Consider the following 19,054-nt stretch of genomic DNA (forward strand, 5'->3'; position numbering starts at 1 on the left):
GGTGGAATGAAACATTATATATATGACACTGAATCATAAGCATCTAGAATAAATGGTGCATGGTACATTTGTCCAAATATATGTTTCAGGTCATAGAAAAAAATTGATGTATGTATGTTATTATGCATGTATTTATTCATTTATGAAAATTAATTGGCAATTTATCTTTTTTATAAGCGTTCACATCTTTTGGTCAAAATTAAAAAATAACATAAAATAAACAAATGAAAATAATAAATTCAACAATATCAACATTTTAATACTTGACAAGTACTTGAGTTCAACAAGATCACACATTATTGGATGAGTTTTATTTATTTTTTATTAATTTATTTTAATGTATTATTTTAATTTTAATTCTGTCTCAACCGTGATACATTAACTCCAACATAAAACAAAGAAAATATTTAATAATATTAATTTTATTTATTTGAAAATTATTTGCCAGTTTATCTTTTTTTTATAAACATTCACATCTTTTGGTCAGCATTAAATAATTAACAAAAAATAAAACAATATCAAAGTTTTAAGCCTGGATGAATTTTTATTATTTTTATTTATTTTTATTATTAATATTTTATTTTAAATTGTTTATTTTATGCCACTGTGCTTATATTTTCATTCACAAACATGATACATTAACCTTAACATAAAAAAGAAACTATTTAATAATAATAAGTTTTTTAATTATCAATCAATATACCAATTTATTTGAAAATTATTTGCCAATTCATCTTTTCCTTAAGCTATAGACAATATCATTCTATAAACTATATCATAGCTTTAATACTTGACAAGTTCATAGTCACGCTAGAGACGAGGAACAGACAAACAAAGACGTGGTATATACGAAAAGTCTTTAATAATCCACAGTGAGAACAGGAAACATAGGAACACAGGGTAGCAACAACAACGTCCGACAAACTGCAGAGAACAGACACCAACTTATGAAGACATACTAATTCCAAACGACAGGTGTAGGGAATGTTTCTCTGGGAGAAACCAACTTAGATAGTCCAGGGGTGTGACATTACCTCCCCCTCCCAGTAGGCACGTCCTCGCGCCAACAAACAGGAAAAAAGAACTGAAGAAAGTGTCAGGAAGGGGCTTCGGTGGAGAATGGACTCCTGGGAGGAGGGCGATCAACAGGATCCAGGGTGGAGACGGAACAGTCCAGGGAGGTGATGACAGAGGGAGGAGCCAGGGAGGAGACAGGAGGGAGCTGGAGCAGGAGGAGCCAGGTGAGACCCAGACCGCAGCCATGATGGAAACCCACGGTGGAGCCGATGGAGGGAGGAGCCATGGTGGAGGAAAGGCTGACGACTCCAGGGGGCCGACCGATGGAGGCGGAGCAGGTGGCGGTAGAGTCCGAGGCGGAGACGGAGAGCCGATGATCCTGGGCGAAACAGAGGATCCGGAAGGCCAAGGCAAGGCAAGTTTATTTATATAGCACATTTCATACACAATGGTAATTCAAAGTGCTGTACATAAAAGGAATTAAAATCATAATAGCATAAAAAATCATCAGCCAAGGCAGACCCCAAGGCTCTGGCGACCGAAGCGGAGGCGGAGGCGGAGATCCGGAGGTCCGTGGCAGAGCTGGAGCGACAGAGGACTGAGGCTGTGCCAGAGGGAGGGAGGAGTTCCACGGAGCCGGTGGGACGGAAAGACAAGGCGCAGCCGGAGGAGTAGAGTCCTGAGGCGAAGGTGGGATGATGACTGACCGGGGCGGAGCCGAAAGGACGATGGAGCCTGGTAGAGCTGGTGGACCGACGGGCGACGGTGGAGACGAGGGGGCTGAAAGCCGGGGTGGAGCCGCAGGGTCGGAGGGCCGAGGCGGAGTCCAGGACTCTGAGGCTGAAGGCAAAGGTGAGGGATCCTCCAGCCGATGGAGACTGGCAGATCCGCGGCGAACCGGATGGTGAGCTGAGGGTGAGCAGGGGGGCTGACAGGTGACAACGGTGGCAGGGTTGAACTAGCATGGCTGTTAGAAGGTGTTAACTGAGGGAGGGTGGGTGGGAAATTAACACAGACAGACAGTTCAGTGTGTACAGGGAGATCAATAACAACATCCTCAGAAAAATTCAAATCTTCGTCACTGTTTGTCCCAGGTCCAGTTTTAGCTCACCCTCAGTGATGGTGCAGTGGGCAATGCTGTCCTCAGCATCCTCACGCCCCACTGACACTTCCACCATCGCGGGCATTGTGGCCGGCTCACGCACCTGGTCCGATGGCTCGTGTAGCTCTGGCTTGGCGGCGAAGAACAGCTCTGTCGCTCCTGGCGATGGCTCGATGGTCGCGGTGGGCTTAGGCTCTCCATCGTCGGTGGGCTCTGGCTCGTATCCCATATGTCGGGGTGATGGCTGGCTGGGCTCTGGGTCCAGAGTGACACTGGCAAGATTCTCCAAGGAACAGGCATGGGACGAGGATCTATTTCTTGCCAGTGTCCACTCCACAAAGGCAGCGAAATTGGCTCGAGGGCCCTCCTCGGACGACGACGGTCTGCATGCCACATTTAAACTTGCATCATAAAACGCACAGAGTGCGTCGTCCGGGTAGCTGGTGGTGTGAGCTATTAGCTGGAACATTCTAGAGTAGCCCTTGAGTGGTATATCCCCCTGCCTCAGTCTTAGGAGGAGGAATTCCGGATGGAGTAGGGGATTCATAGTGAACACACAACGGAAACAAAAAGACTAAAAAAAGAACGATAAACAAAAACGGGGAAAAACACGGAGAACTGTTTTGGTCGGACATACTGTCACGCTGGAGATGAGGAACGGACAAACAAAGACGTGGTATAAACGAAAAATCTTTAATAATCCATAGTGAGAACAGGGAACACAGGGTAGCAACAACAATGTCCGACAAACTGCAGAGAACAGACACCATCTTATAAAGACATACTAATGCTGCATTCCAGGCAACCCGTTACTCGTGTTTTTCCAACCTTCTACCCGTGAAAGTGCACCCGAACGGCAGTCAAACCCGTGACTTCCCACTCGTGAACTCGTATTAGATCGATGTACTCCCAGTTCCGAGTTCTGACGTGACATAGCCCGCGAAACCACTATGTCAGCACCTACGGGTGTGGTGTTTATGCAAGTGGTACACAGTGAAAAAATAGACTTCAGGACAATCTAGCGTTGCAAACAAATTAATAATAATGTAATAATAATACATGCGCTCAGGAACTTTGGGGTGACTTGCCTGGAACGCTACGAAGTCATGATTTGAAGTCGTGATTTACAAGCTCAAAAACCTGCCTGGAACGCAGCATAATTACAATGACAGGTGTAGGGAATGACGCTAATGATGGGCGGAACCGAAACACACAGTACAGCAGGGGGAGACTCTGAGAGAAACCAACTTAGATAGTCCAGGGGTGTGACATTCATCAAGGTCACACAGGTTTGGATGAGTTTTATTTTATCATTTATTATTTTACTTTATTTATTTATTTTTTTTGATTTTTTATTGTTGTTGTTATTTTATGCCACTGCTTATATTTTATGTTACAACCGTGATACATTAACTTCAACATAAAAAAAGAAAATATTTAATAATTCTAATAATTTAATTTATTTTATTATTCATTTATTTATTTAAAAATTATTTGGCAATTTACCTTTTTTGTAAGCATTCACATCTTTTGGTCAGCATTAAAAAAATTACAAAAATAAAATTAATAAATAGAAATAAAAAATCTAACAATATCAAAGTTTTACTCACGCAGGCTTGGATGAGTTTTTGTTATTTTTCATTTTTTTATTTTTATTTTATTATATATATATATATATATATATATATATATATATTTTTTTTTTTTTTAAATAGTTTATTGTTGTTGTTATTTTATGCCACTGTGCTTATATTTTCTGTCACAACCCCACCATAAAAAATAAAATATTGAACAATAAAAATTATTATTTATTTCATTGAAAATTATTTATATAAGCATTCACATCTTTTGGTACAAAAAAATACAAAAATAAAATGAGTTCATCAATGTCACACAGGTTTTTATTATTTCTTGTTATTTTTTATTTATTACTTTTATATTTCTTTTTTTTTTTATTGTTGTTATTTTATGTCACTGTGCTTATATTTTCTGTCACAGCCGTGATATATCATCCCAACATAAAAACTGAAAATATTTAATTATAATTATTTTTATGCATTTATTTTTACACAATTGTGCATATATATATATATATATATATATATATATATATATATATATATATATAGTTGTTATTAATATTATTATTTTTTTGTCACAACCATTGTCACATGTTGGTCCTAGCTAGCAGTACTATAAAACTGTCATGACAAATGCATGATTAATATGTGATGAAAAGTATAAAAATGGTTGTCAACACCATCAGAATTTCTTCAATAGATGGTGCTGACAGTGAGTTGCTGTGTCTACAGGCCCACTTTCAGGAAACCGCTTGAGCAGCGCTGCCAATGTGCTCGGCATTAGTAATGTAGTATGCAGACCACTGCAGTTAAAGGTCAATCAATCATTGCAAGCAATTAAATATTATGAAGCTATTTAGTGTCAGTTATTTAGTGATCACAGTTATGTAGTCTGCCTGTTAATTGTCATGTTTTTTGTTGATGTGCTAAAATCTGTCAGACTGTGTAGTAAAGGCAAAATAAACAAACAGTACTTTATTCAAACTCAAATAAAATGCACTGTTGTTTTACAGTGTTAAATCTGGAAAATAATAATCATAGTAATAATAAAACTGGGTTCTTCTTTCTTCCACAACTTCTACAGATAACATGGACAACATGAGAAGCACCAACAAGACTGCCCAGGATAAAAATAAACAATTCCACTGCTTTCCAGCACTTGCACCCCTTTCACTGTCCTTTGAATGGTTTAGTCCAGTGCAATGTGATGGAATGCAAGGACATTGGAGGACCCAGAAAGGATGGACCTAAGATAAAAATAGCAGAAGAAAATCAGACAATATCAGAATCAACAAATCAATGCATTCATCCAGACAGAGGACAAACATACACACAATCACTTCACAATACTACTGTAATGAAACATTCCGAGCAGACACATTTCAAAGGGAATAAAAAAAAATAAAGTTAAAATTAAAAAACATTATTATAAACACTATTTGATATTTACGTGTAAATCCATGACCCCTCAAGAGGCTGCCGTGGCCTTCTTCACACAGGCCTCAAAAGCTTCCAGTAGCTCCTTACAGCCCTCTGCACCCTTCCCTTGAACACTGGACACATATACAGTGTGTTTAGTGCTAGCAATGAAATAGTGTACACCTATGAGAATATGATTCTGCTGTGCAATGTCTCAGTGCATTGGCTTTTTCTCATGTTAAGGGACACATTCTTTGGAGTCAAAGGGCGTTGTTACTTCATCACATAAAATAGTGAAAGATATTTTACATAAAAGACTATCACATATAGTCCACAAGAGATAGTTGTTTGTTTGTTTGTTTTTTTCAGCATTTTTGTGTATTTGAACCCTTTTCAACTTATTGTATGATTTGAGATCCATCTATTCACACTGAGGACAACTGAGGGAGTCATATGCAACTATTACAGAAGGTTCAAATATTAACTGATGCTTTAGAAGGAAGCAATGCATTAAAAGCCGAGGGGGTGAAAACTTTTTGAATTTGAAGATCAGGGTAAATTGAACTTATTTCGTCTTCTGGGAAATATGTATGTAGCTTCTGTAGCTTCTATAGGCCAGTAATAAATGAAAAAAAAAAAAATATATATATATATATATATTTAGGCAAAATGTACACATCTTTATTCTGTTCAAAAGTTTTCACCCCCTGGCTCTTAATGCTACGTTTTTCCTTCTGGAGCATCAGTGATCGTTTGAAGCTTCTGTAATAGTTGCATATAAGTGCACCAGTTAGGGTTTTGTAAAAAGATGGATCTCAAAATCTGAAGTCATGGTTGGAAAGGGTTCAAATATACAAAAATGCTTAAAAACCAAAGAATTTGTGGAACCTAAAGGATTTTTCCCGAAGCACAGCAGGCAGTTTAACTGTTCAGGACAAACAAATGACCCATGAACAACTATTACTTAAAAAAAAATCATTCAGGTAACAACACAGTATTAAGAATCAAGTTATGTGAAATTTTGAACAGGGTCATTTTTATAAATTGAACTATTATTTTCTCTTGTGGACTATATGTAAACATATTTTTGTGAAATATCTTATTCAGGCCAGTACTAAATTAAAAATAACATGCATTTTGTATGATCCCTCTTATTTTGGTAAAATATTTATCATTTTGCAGATTCTACTTTAGTTTAGAAAGTGAACTAAAACTGTTGTAAACTGTATTTTTTAATTGTTGTAAAAATATGATACTTTTAGGACCTCACTGATGAAATATTTCACCCCAAAATGAACCAAGATGTAGTTTGTTTCTTCATCAAATCAGATTTGGAGACATTTAGCATTACATCATTTACTCACCAATGGATTCTCTGGAGTGAATGGGTGCCGTCAGAATGAGAGTCCAAACAGCTGATAAAAACATCACAATAATCCACAAGTAGTCCACATGACTCCAATCCACCAATTAACATCTTTTGAAGTGAAAAGCTGCTTGTTTCTGAGAAACAAATCTATCATAAAGGTGTTTCAACTACAAAACTGTTGCTTCTGGCCAAAATATGGTCTCTAATTCATAATAATCCTTCCTTCGGTGGCCTTCCACTGTTATTCTCTCACATCAAAATCAACCCATATTTGTTTTTTGGACTGTTATAAACAATACTTTATCTGAGCATACTTCTCCCCTGATTCAGATGAGACCATTTTTTCACTTATTTCCATCATTTTTTTTCAATATTATGGATTGAGGGCTTGTATTTTAGCCTAGATTCATGTGGATTACATGTGGATGTTTTTATTATCTATCTCCAGCAATTTGGACTCTCTTTCTAATGGCACCCATTCACTGCAAGTGATGGAATGCTAAATCTCTCCAAGTCTGATAAAGAAACAAACTCATCTACATCTTGGACGGTCTAAGGGTGAGTAAATGTCAACATATTTTCAATTTTGGAAGAACTATTGCTAGCTTAGTTCACTAGTTTGAAGTCTCTCACTGAGCTAAGATCTTATAAAAAAAGACAATATATAATTCTCACACACTAGGTGACTTTAAAGTCTAGACCAGATTTGCACGTGATGCCAAATATTACCCTCATAAATAACACAGTCATTGCTATACAGGCGAAGTAATGTGAGCTGTGAGCACACCTCCACTCCCTCACCCATTCCATGTGTGAGCCTATTTTAAACCGGGCTATATTTACATCACAGCTTTACATTACTAAAGTGCATGCTATATTTGGCATTTGGCATATAGCTTTGAATGGTGCATACAAATATGAGGCATGTTTTATAATTATATTTTGACTTGTATGCATTCATGCATTGTTCATTTTGTTGATCTCTGAATGATTATTTAATTAATTTAATACATAACGCAATACTTGGTACATTTTATGTGCAAGCAACTAAGCCAAAAGTGATGCACCACAAATGATAACCTCTTGACTAAATCAGTTAAGAGATAGATAGCAAGTAGATAGCGCTTCTCTTGTAAATGGTACAACTTGTGCAACCCACCGTAAAGTTAACAATATTGTGTCATTATGTGAGTGCATTGACCTCTGACCTTTTGACCTAGAAAGAGAGCACTTTGCTTTGTTATCAATGATAGATGGAGGTTCATCATTTGTGCATGAAAGCCTACGATGCTGGAAAATGACGAAACTGTTGTAATAGGTTTCTCCAAAGCTCTGTTGACATCAAATGCAAGCACCAAGGGGAGTGTGTGTTCCAGAGACATGCTTAAACTTAGCAACATGATGGCTAACATGGGTAATTTTCCACATGCATCATCACTTCCCAAACCATGTGCTCAGTCCTGTATCCAACACACATTTTAACTAGTCTTTCACATAGTTTCATTCACAAACCACTACAGATAACATACATACAGATGTTATAATTAAAACAAATTCATGCTGAGGTATAAAACATGCAACAGTTAAATAAAAAAAAGAAACACCGGATGTTTGAAGTATTTAAAGCTCAGTGTTGCATTAATGCACTATTTCCTTGTTAAAATATGACTCACCATTTGTCCAGCTCCTCTTTGGGAACCTTGCACTGAGCAGGAACTTCTTTTGGCATTTTTCTTTGTGTGACACAATGTCGGTGAGCTGAGAAGAGTCTTTAAGGAAGTACAGGGTGAACGAACATATATAGGATTACTTCCCAGTCTGTGCGGGAAGGAGGAGGAAGAGAGGGAGGAGAAACAGGTTGCAAAAGTGTCAGGGAGGGCAGGAATGAAAGTAAAGGTGACTCGGAACGAAATTATCCTGAACACAGTCTCAGAGCATTTTCAATATACTATGTGAAAGTAGTCTGTGATGAGTTTAAATAATAATAAAAAAGGTAAATACTGCATATACATTACCAGTCAAAAGTTGTTAAACAGTAAGATTTTTAATGTTTTTTTTTTTTTTTTAAAGAAGTGTCTTCTGTTCACCAAGCCTGCATTTATTTGATCCAAAGTACAGCAAAAACATACATTTTGAAATATAGTTACTATTTAAAATAACTAATTTCTATTTGAATATATTTTGAAATGTAATTTATTCCTGTGATTTCAAAGCTGAATTTTTGGAGGAGGAATCATTTAAATATTGCTGCTCAAAAAACATTTATTATCATTATTAAGTTGAAAACAGCTGAGTAGAATTTTTTTCAGGTTTCTTTGATGAATAGAAAGTCCAGAAGAACAGTATTTATCTGAAATAGAAATCTTTTATATGATAAAACATTATAAATGCCTTTATCATCACTTTAATCACTTTATCAATTTAAAGCATCCTTGCTAAATAAAAGCGATCATTTCTATAATTTAATTTAAAAAATAAGAAAATAATTTACTCCAAGCTTTTGAATGGTATAGTGTATAATGTTACAAAAGCTTTTTTTATTTCAGATAAAAGCTGATCTTTGGATGTTTTTATTCATCAAAAAATCCTGATAAAATTTACTCAACTGTTTAAAATATTGATAATGATGACGATGATAATAATAATAATACATGTTTCTTGAGCAGCAAATCAGAATAATAACTTGAAATCATAAATTAAATTTTAACATATATTCAGATAGAAAACACTTATTTTAAATAGTAAAAATGCAGGCTTGGTGAGCAGAAAAGACTTTCTTTAAAAACATTAAAAATCTTACTGTTCAAAAACTTGGTAGTGTATTTTCATGTTGTTTCCTGGTATGATTTGGTAAAAATATTACAAAATGTTTTCCATATTTAATATTTCTAGTGTTTATTACAAAAAAAATAGTATTATATAATATTTTTTTTGTTATCTGTACTTTTCAATTGTCAATTTTATGTTAGAAATGCATAGTCCCCAGAGACATTCTCAACCTGAAGCAGAAATGATTATATATTTGTTTACTGTTATGTTTAATAAATAGAATTTTTTACATTTTTGACTTCAAATATACAGTATTAAAACATATAATGTGGACATGGTAGGAAAGACCCCAAACAAACACTAGATGGCGCAGCTTTACAAGGGTCACTAGGAACAAGAACAAACTGCAAAATGAAATATAGAAATTTAACATCTCAGATATAATTATTTGCCTTTATATATACATTTTAAAGAGTTTTAAAAATACTTATTAAAAAAATAATAACAATTTTAAATTTGAAAAATAAAAAGCTGCAAAATGTGTTATCTGTAAACATTTTAATATTTGATATAACTTTATTTTCATCTTTATTTCTTTATTATTATTATTATTGTTATTACAGAAGGTCTGCCTTGTAATTCTATTTTTATTTTATTTTGTTTATTTTTTTTTAGAAAAATCACATTTTGTAAAGTAAATTGACATGAATGGGTTTTAAAACTAGTAATAAACTATAGCAAACCAGTTCCAGTACCTAGAAAGAAAGAGAAAACAGTAAAACATAAACAAGAGAGAGAGAGAGAGAGAGAGAGAGAGAGAGAGAGAGAGAGAGAGAGAGAGAGAGAGAGAGAGAGAGAGAGAGAGACTCACTGACAACATGCAGCTCTGTCAAGAACAGGAAGTACGCCTACATGAAGTCTGTTGTGAGTTATTTTTAGAAAATGTGACATTAAACTCCAATATTATGCATATTTAATTATTTATAAGAACAATTAAGAATAAATAAAACAATATTTAAATATTTTATTTGTTCAAATAATTTTCTTTCAGTACGACCGAGCTTGTCAAAAAAATACGTCTACCACGTTTTTGTTACATTTGAGTGCATTGACAGTCTCCCTCTAGTGTCCGGTCGGTGAACGGCTGCTCTGCGTTCGCTCTAGCGGCGGGCGTGAGAATGTCTCCTGCCTACAGGCTTCTCGCTACACGCTCTGCATCTGTATTTGTCAGGCTCAAATCCAAGGGAGACGAACGAGGCGCCATCTTTCGTGCGTTTCTCCCTGCAACGATGAGAAAATGATCTCGAAACCGGTGGTCTACGCCACCTCCAATCTGTAAATAAAGGCGTATATGAAAAGAACTCGTACCCGAGCAAAACATCGACTCATAATATACAGAAAAAAAATATACATTTGCTATCCATAATCCACTGAAGGGGACAGCAGCAGCAAGGTGTTGTCTAGTATCGCCCATTTCGTGATTCCGGAGCCGATAACGAAAAGGGTTCCTGAAACCGGGCTGCTTTTCACCAAGCGGACACGGATATGGCAAAGGCGGCGGGGCTGCTTGACCAAACGGCTTATTTCGTGCTTTCGTGACATTATTGTGCTATTGAAGCCAAAGGTCGGTGGAATAGTTGCTGAAATTCCCTCGGATCGCGCGCCCGTCACGTGGTAGGTTCCTCCTTTTTCTTTGTTAGTGGACGATCTCTAGCAGCAGCACTTATGTTACATAAACCTAATCCTGCAAACCTGTTTGAACTCCCAGTTTAACTCATTTTACCGTAAACTGATCTATTTGAAATCATTCCATGTTTATTTTATTTATGCTGGTTTGAAGGCTTGTGGTCGGTTTACTTTCCCATGCAATAAACTCGCTTGCTTATTTATGACCCCCCCCCCCTCTATTTAACTACGTTATATAGCCTATCTTCCTCGTTTTTGATAATACAACTCGCAACCTTACTTAGTAACGTTACTAACTCCGTTTAAAGCCGGTTCTAGTTTAAATTGGTGGTTAAAATGACTTGCATAACGCAAGCAAGGCCGTTTGAGAGCATGCTACGAGATTTGTAATGCTTCTATTTACTGCATGAGACTTGAGAGGCATTTAGCAATGCATTAAAAACGACATACAGTGGATTTTATGAGCTTCTACGTCTAGCCTCGAGTCTGAGCTGAAAAGCTCCTTCGTTTATGCACGGAAGTGGTGTGAATGTTCATGTGGTCTGTTCAGCATATGTTTGTTAAAGCGGAAAATTGCACTTGTGCGTTATGGTTGTAAGCAGCTAACGTTAGGCATCTGTGTGAACGAATTTAACATTAACCCAATGCACATTAGCTGCTGTAGATCTAAAGTGCGTATTTATACCGGTATTTCCTGTATTGTGTGTACTGGAGGACTTAGCTTGTTATCGCAGTCATGCGGAGAAAACGCGCGATTGTTTGATTTTTATTTACGCAAAACGTTCTTTACGCTACCTTCGACCGTTTTTTGTTAAACCTTAACCCTTACCTTTAACATATTAACCTAGTTAGGCTTTTCTAAATCTTTAACTGTCTGATAACAGACACGGTGGTTTGTTTTAATCTTTTAGATTAAAGATTATATTACTTAATTGCTAATTAAAAAAATCGAACACTACTTTTTGAAATTAAAACGTCAGTGTTCTAAAAAAGTGTTGTGATCACATGACCAGGTCATTTCGTAATGCAGTTGACCGAGTTACTACTAATAATACATTTATTAATAATATATTAACAGCAGGGACAAAAACAAAACGCCTTTGTGTGAAGTTGCAGCAGTTAGTAAACAATAGTGTTTTCACAAAACGTAAACAATGCCATTGAACCGAACAGAACTTGCATATTTTGCTGATTATTTCAATTATGTCAATTACTGTCATGTTTTGGCCTGTACTAATCGGTTGGACCGGAGTACTATAGACGGCCAAAAGTCAAGGGGAAGAGTGCAAAAATGCATTTGTGTTTGGCCAAACTGAACTAGGATTTCCAGGGCAAGAATCTTGACAACATTCGTGTTTGTTCTTATCATTTCTGGTCATTTAGGTGACATATTAGGCTAATATTTTAATTCATACTGCTCATACGTATCTGTACCACCTATTAACTTTAGTTTGTCAAAATATTTCACCCTTTCCTGCTTACAAAGTCCTTCTCTATATGATTTAGCAGCTTCCATATATAGCATAAACATGTACATTAAACAGTAGTACATTAACCGTGCAACCCTTGCTGTTGTTTACATCCAATTATCTCCAATATGGCCGGGGATTTGGGTAACTGACCAAACCGTGGCATAAGTGCAAACCCTCTATTATAATTTGTCACCATTGGTAGAGGGTTTGCACTTAAGGTTTGGTCAGTTACCCGAATGCATGGCCATATTGGTGATACTCGGATTGCATGGTTAATGTACTACTGAATATGTTGTTCTGCAAATTTATGCAGTCTAAACCACTAGAAAAAATGTGTGGAAGCTGCTAAAACATATAGAGAAGGACTTTGTAAGCAGGAAAGGGTGCAATATTTTGACAAACTAAAATCAATAGGGGGTAAAGATACATACAAGCAGTATTAATTATTAGCCTAATATTTCACTCGCCTGACTGGAAATGGTAAGAACAGACACAAATGTTGTCAAGATTCTTGACCTGGAAATCCTGGTACAGTTTGGCCAAACACAAACACCGTTTGTTCCTTGATTTGTTTTAACCTTTGGCAGTCTGTAGTACTCCAAATGTTTTTCCTGGTCCAACCGATTAGTACAGCCCAAAACATGATGACAATTGATCATTTTCAGCAGTGATAATCAGCTAAATATGAGAGTTTCGTTTGGTTCAGTGGCATAGTTTACAATCAGTTCCATTGTGAAAACACTCTATTGCGACAAAAGCTAGCTCAATTTAAACCTTATTGAGTGTACTTTTCATGTAAGACTCCTGGCAAGTAATATATCATCAGTAAAATGAAATATCATCCTTCACGCTCTGTCAATGTATCAGTATACTTCCTTTGATGTCGCTATGGCTGTTAAAATAGTTATGAAGCCACACTGAGATGTTTAGTTAGTAGTAAAACACTCTACAGCTGTTTTCCTTGGAGCTGAGGTATGGTATTTGTATCTTGGTAACTCACGAGTCGAACCATCTACATGTACTTATGAAAAGATAGTCTCTTATCTGTTGAGGCCTAAAGGCATATCCCTAATTCCGTTGACACAGATGGTCTGCTGAGGAGGAGGGGACAATGAGGAGGCTTGCTGTTACGTAAGCTTGAATAGAGTAGGTCTTTCCCTACTAATGACTATGGAAATGGTCCCCGCTCACTTGAGGTCAATGAGTTCTCAGTCCCTTTTTTGCTTTGAGCATTCGAAGAGCCTTCGTGTTCAGGAAATACTGATAATGCAGATTCCTGTTTGTGTCCACTCACTCGATCACTAGTTATTTTCTGGTGTGTTTATTTTTGTTTATTCAGTGTATTGTGACTAAAATAAAAGTCAATATGGTGTAATGTACGTTCTTGGTTATACTGTAAATGATTCAACAGCGCATTTTATTCCAGGGAGTTTCCCTCCCAAGACAATATTCCCTATCCCAAAAACTAATCCTATTGGAGGCCTTCTGTCTTAAATTTTGAAGAAGGATTATCAGACAGAGATTGCAGTTGTGTTTCAGGTGTTTTACTCATGAATGCCTTGAAATGGGCCGTTGTAAGAAAACCTTAAAGATAAGAAAGCTCCTTAGACAATCCATGTGGAAAAATGAATAAAAAGCCCCACCCGCTGAATATCCTGTTACAGTCATAAATAGGCAGATTACACAAGTGCAATGGTTATTTCATTATTAGACAGTAAGTGGACTAAATAGCTTGTCTCACCAGACTATTATTAAAGTTTAATGAATAGGCTAGGGAACAAAAAATCTTATTGAAGGCCTTTCTGGATTGAATTTATGTTTCATGTTTGCTTATTTCCCAAATTTTGAGGCACAAAAGGAGGTTTGCTGAAACTCTGGGCTTTGTGGGCCATTCTACAGAACGGCGTTGGAAACAGCTTGAAATAAAATGTCTTTTTCCAAAAAATATGTATGCACAGAAATTGTATAATATCCAAGGTACACATTTCTAGTAATTGCAGTTTATTCTCATATTGTATTTATCAGAAGTTTTGGGAAATTTGTCCTCTCCCACACATGATCATAAATGTATGGGTTTAGTTAAAATCAGTCTCAGCCAACAGACTGAAAATATAAACCGTTTCGGTAGTGACTTGAAAAATGCGGGACACATTTTTTAAAATGAAGTTTTATAACTTACAAAGAAAAAAATATATATTTTGATAAAATAATCAAAAGGATACTTCTAAAATCAACAATGGAAAAAAATACAAAAGGTATTTCAATATAATTTTCATAAGTTCAATGAATTTTAGTGAAATTTAGGGGTTAGGGATGGGCTCCTTCCTAATATTTTAAATATTATTGTGGGTTTCAATAGGTAACAGAAGGATCTTAAAGGATTACTCCACTCCAAAATGAACATTTTGTCATTAATCAATTACCCCCATGTCGTTCCAAACCCGTAAAAGCTTTGTTCGTCTTCGGAACACAATTTAAGATATTTTGGATTAAAAAAAAACAGGAGCTTTGTGGCTGTCCCATTACTGCCAAGTAAAAAACACTGTCAAGGCCCAGAGAAGTATAAAAGACGTCGTCAAAACACTCCATCTGCCATCAGTGGTTCAACCATAATTTTACGAAGCTGCGAGAATACTTTGTATGCAAAGAAAAAAAAGTAACAACTTTATTCAACATTTAGTCTCCTCCGTGCCACCGTAGCGCCATTTTGGCGTACGCTGTTCTCTGTCAGCTGCGTCATGTGGGGGTACGCTGTTTTTGTTCGAATCAAAATGTAAATAAACGTTAAAATGGTTGAACCACTGATGGCAGATGGACTGTTTTGATGACGTCTTACATACTTTCCTGAGCCTTGACAGTGTTTTTGACTTGGCAGTCAATGGGACGGCCACAAAGCTCCTGGTTTTCATTCAAAATAACGAACAAAGCTTTTACGGGTTTGGAACGACATTGGTGATTAATGACAATTTTCATTTTGGGGTGAAGTAGCTCTTTAATAAACAGCTAAGATTTGAATACTTAAAAGCTTTTTAAATGTGTTTTTTGGTTGTGGGACAGCAGTTTGCACCAATTCTGTAGAATGGCCCATATAAATGGATAAAATCGTGCTCCTCCCATTGAATATCCTGTTTTAATCATACATCTGATGATTGCACAAGTGCAATGGGTTGCAAACTGTGTATTTTAGTGTTTTCTGGTAAAAGTGTTTAAATGGCTTTTTTCTCAGATTTAAAACTTATGTTAATTATCTTCATTTTTATTATCTTCTGTATATTTGCAATCTATTAATTTTCTTTTTTTCTTCTGTAGCCAGGCTGTGTAGGTGGGCTGGAGTGAAGGTTTGGAGGTGCAGGCTGCCGTGCCCATTCCTCGGCCCTGCATGGCTGCGATGGCGCCCGCTTTGACCGACGCCCCAGCCGAAGCCCGCCACATCCGCTTCAAACTCGCTTCTCCCTCATCCACCCTGTCCCCCGGCAGCACCGAGAACAACAGCAACGCCAGCAACATCCTCATCTCCGACTCGGACTCTGCCGGCAGCCACACCAACGGCAAGTGTCACGTCAACGCCGACGACGGACAGAGCTTCGCCCATTACCACAGCGTCAAGGGTCAGGAGCAGGACCCCCTGTCCAAAGCCCCATCTCTGGGCAAGCTGGCACCTTACTTGTGCTCTGATGTCAAACCATCGTCCGCCAAAGTCAAGGAGTCGCTGAAGCTGCAAGGTGTCCTCATCAAGCAGTCGGTGCTGAAAAACCACGGCCTGCTGAGCGGCTCCATATTCCCGAGCGCTGCTGCGGGCAGCGACTTCCTGCTGCGCAAGCGCCACGCACTCGAGCTGACCGGAGGTCAATTGAAGAGCCTTGTCAACGCTGGGAGCACCATGGTGCCTGTGAACGGACTCTCTAAGAAAGTGGCCGTACCTAGTGCCGCCGTGGCTGAGAAAGGCAGCGTGGCCACCGTGAACGGAGACAGCAACCAGCCTTCCACCAATGGGGAAGCGTTGTTATCGGTGTCCTCCAAGTCTTTCGGTACCTTTACGACCGGTGGACAGAACGGTGTGTCATCACATAGGGAGCTCACAGCTTTGTCTGAAAGCGCAGAGGTTAAAACAGAATCGGAGAGTCCTGTTGATGCAATGGTGGTTGAAACAAACAGTAACACCATCGTTGACTGTCCCTCGTCCCTTAGCTCTTCCCCAGTCCCTGATGACTCGTCCCTTTCGGCTCCCAACCTGGAGACTCTGCTCCGAGATCGGGCTCAGCAGAGCCAACACAGGCAAACAGACATCGAAGGCCGCCTGCTGCGTCTGCGCAAGCGGCTGCAGGTGGTGCAGGCCAAACAGGTGGAACGGCATTTCAAACAGCAGCTCTCTGGCTTTCTGGACCGCTCTTTGACCCCGACATCTAGCCGCAGGGCGGATCCAGGGGCATGGAGAGGGTCCCGCGCTTCCGTGGACACCCATGCACATCATCTGAGTCGGTTTTTGAAGGGCGGTAGGGTGGCGACAGAGCTGGAGCAACTGCATCTCAGTGGATCCACGCATTTGCGAGCGACGGAGGCTCAGTTCGACTCGGACGCCACAGAGAGCAGTTCGGGAGGAGAGAGTGATGTCGAGGAGGAGGAGCTGGCCAGGGCGGATGTTGAACAGCGTCACATTAAACTGTAAGCCAAGTATTTATATGCGATTTGTTTTTTAACATTAAGTCTCCTTAAACCCTGTCCAGCAGGCTCATTATCTGCTTCAACTTTTGCGCCCACACCTCAAAATCCAATTAATAGCCGTGTCCCACCCAAAATATTTAATTTCATGATAATCTGTTGCACTTCTGCTCACCAAGCCTGCATGTGTTTGATCCAAAATCTAGCAAAAGCAGTAACATTGTAAAATATATTTAGTATTTAAAAAAAGCTAAATTTTTAGCATCATTACTCAACTCTTCAGAGTCACATGATCCTTCAGAAATCATTCTAATATTCTGATTTGCTGTTATCATCAATATTTAAAACAGTTGAGTACATTTTTTCAGCATTCTTTGAATAGAAAGATCCAAAGATCAGCGTTTATTTGAAATAAAAGCTTTTGTAACATTATTACTCTATACCGCTCAAAAGCCTTTTAGTCAGTATTTATTGATAGAAATTTATACTTTTATGTAGCAAGGATGCTTTAAATTGATCAAAAGTGATGATAAATATATTTATGATGTTGCAAAAGATTTCTATTTCAGATAAATGCTGTTCTTCTGAACTTTTTATTCATCAAAGAAACCTGAAAAAAATTCTACTCAGCTGTTTTCAGCATAATAATAATAATAAATGTTTTTTGAGCAGCAAATCAGAGTATTAGAATGATTTCTGAAGGATCATGTGACACTGAAGAAATTTCAGCTTTGTAATCACAGGAATGACTTATATATTCAAATAGAAAAGTTATTTTAAATAGAAAAATTACCTTGTTCAAAATTTTATTTCAAAGAGTACCTTGGATTAAATAAATGCAGGCATGGTAAGCAGAAGAGACTTAAAAAAAAAAACACATTCAACTCTTGACTGGTAGTGGGCGTACTTTTAAAGGGATAGTACACCCCAAAATGAACATTTTGTCATTAATTATTCACCCTCATGTTGTTCCAAATCCAAAAGACCTTCATTCATCTTCGGAACACAAATTAAGATGTTTTTGATGAAATCCGAGAGCTTTCTGACTCAACCTTAATTTTACAAAGCTATGAGAAAACTTTGTGCTCAAAGAAAACTAAAATAACAACTTTATTCAACAATTTCATTAAAAAATATCTTAATCTGTGTTCTGAAGATGAACAAAGATCTTACAGGTTTGGAACGACACGAGGGTGAGTAATTAATGACTGAATTTTCATTTTTGTGTCAACTATCATGTCCCTAGATGTCCTATATACACTACTAGCTTCTTTATTATCATCTGTGGTTCCATCAAGAGCCTTTAATATCCCTGGAATCTTTCCATTCCACAAGTGAGAGAAAGTTCTTCACACTAAAAAAAAAAATCATTTAAAAACTAGGGAGCCCAAAATGGTTCTTCAATGGCATTGGTGTGAAAAAAAAATCCTTTTTAAAAGTGTAAAAATGTTACACAATGTACTCCACCCTGTAGTGTGTGAATTATATAAAGCTATTTTGTCATCTAGCACCAAAAATCTGATATCCCTCCCTTTTTGTGAGGTAAAGAAAGCTGCAACAGTTGAGCACACAAAGCATTTTTGGTTAACTAAGCACACCCTCCAGATATTTGAAGTACACGTGTTATTTTTTTTACTCGCACTCATTGCAAAAATGCATAAGTATGTGATGTGGGACGCACTTCTTGATTTAGTCTTATTAAGCCATTACAGCATTGCTATGGTGAAGCAGGCACGTTATGTGGGCTGTTCACAGGAGTCCCAAGGGAGTGTGGGGGCATGTTTGTGACTGTAGGCCTGTGTGTTCATGCCCTGAACCTTGTAGAGAGTCACTGTTAATTTCCAGTCCGACCTTGTTTGTGCTGTGAGATCATAGATCTTGTTGTCATAACGCAGTCTAGTCTAAAGTCATTTCAGCTGTCCTCCTCGGCTGTGGTCTTATTTGAAAACTTCAGCGAGGTTAAATTTCCTGTTCGGCCCCC

General features: G+C 37.7%; 1 protein-coding gene and 2 long non-coding RNA genes across 5 annotated transcripts in view; 1 reads left to right on the forward strand and 2 right to left on the reverse strand.

The window, feature by feature from the left end:
• Positions 1–4,648: 4,648 nt before the first annotated feature.
• On the reverse strand, positions 4,649–8,320 carry LOC141298331 (uncharacterized). The gene is made up of 3 exons (XR_012341561.1): positions 8,161–8,320; positions 5,150–5,252; positions 4,649–4,946 (listed from the first exon to the last, which is right to left on the reverse strand). It is a non-coding gene; the product is annotated as an uncharacterized lncRNA (long non-coding RNA).
• A 1,940-nt stretch (positions 8,321–10,260) lies between these two features.
• LOC141297906 (uncharacterized) lies at positions 10,261–10,803 on the reverse strand. The gene is made up of 2 exons (XR_012341484.1): positions 10,668–10,803; positions 10,261–10,589 (listed from the first exon to the last, which is right to left on the reverse strand). It is a non-coding gene; the product is annotated as an uncharacterized lncRNA (long non-coding RNA).
• LOC141297905 (KAT8 regulatory NSL complex subunit 1-like) overlaps positions 10,583–19,054 on the forward strand; it is a 43,971-nt gene continuing 35,499 nt past the window's right edge. For all 3 annotated transcript variants that reach the window (XM_073828373.1, XM_073828374.1, XM_073828375.1), the window contains exons 1-2: positions 10,583–10,930; positions 15,724–17,076. In XM_073828373.1, the coding sequence (XP_073684474.1) occupies positions 15,794–17,076 (1,283 nt within the window). In that variant the 5' untranslated portion in view covers positions 10,583–10,930; positions 15,724–15,793. The remainder of the gene's footprint in view (positions 10,931–15,723; positions 17,077–19,054) is intronic.

Source organism: Garra rufa, chromosome 22, assembly GCF_049309525.1.
Source record: "Garra rufa chromosome 22, GarRuf1.0, whole genome shotgun sequence".
Taxonomy (NCBI): Eukaryota; Metazoa; Chordata; class Actinopteri; order Cypriniformes; family Cyprinidae; genus Garra; species Garra rufa.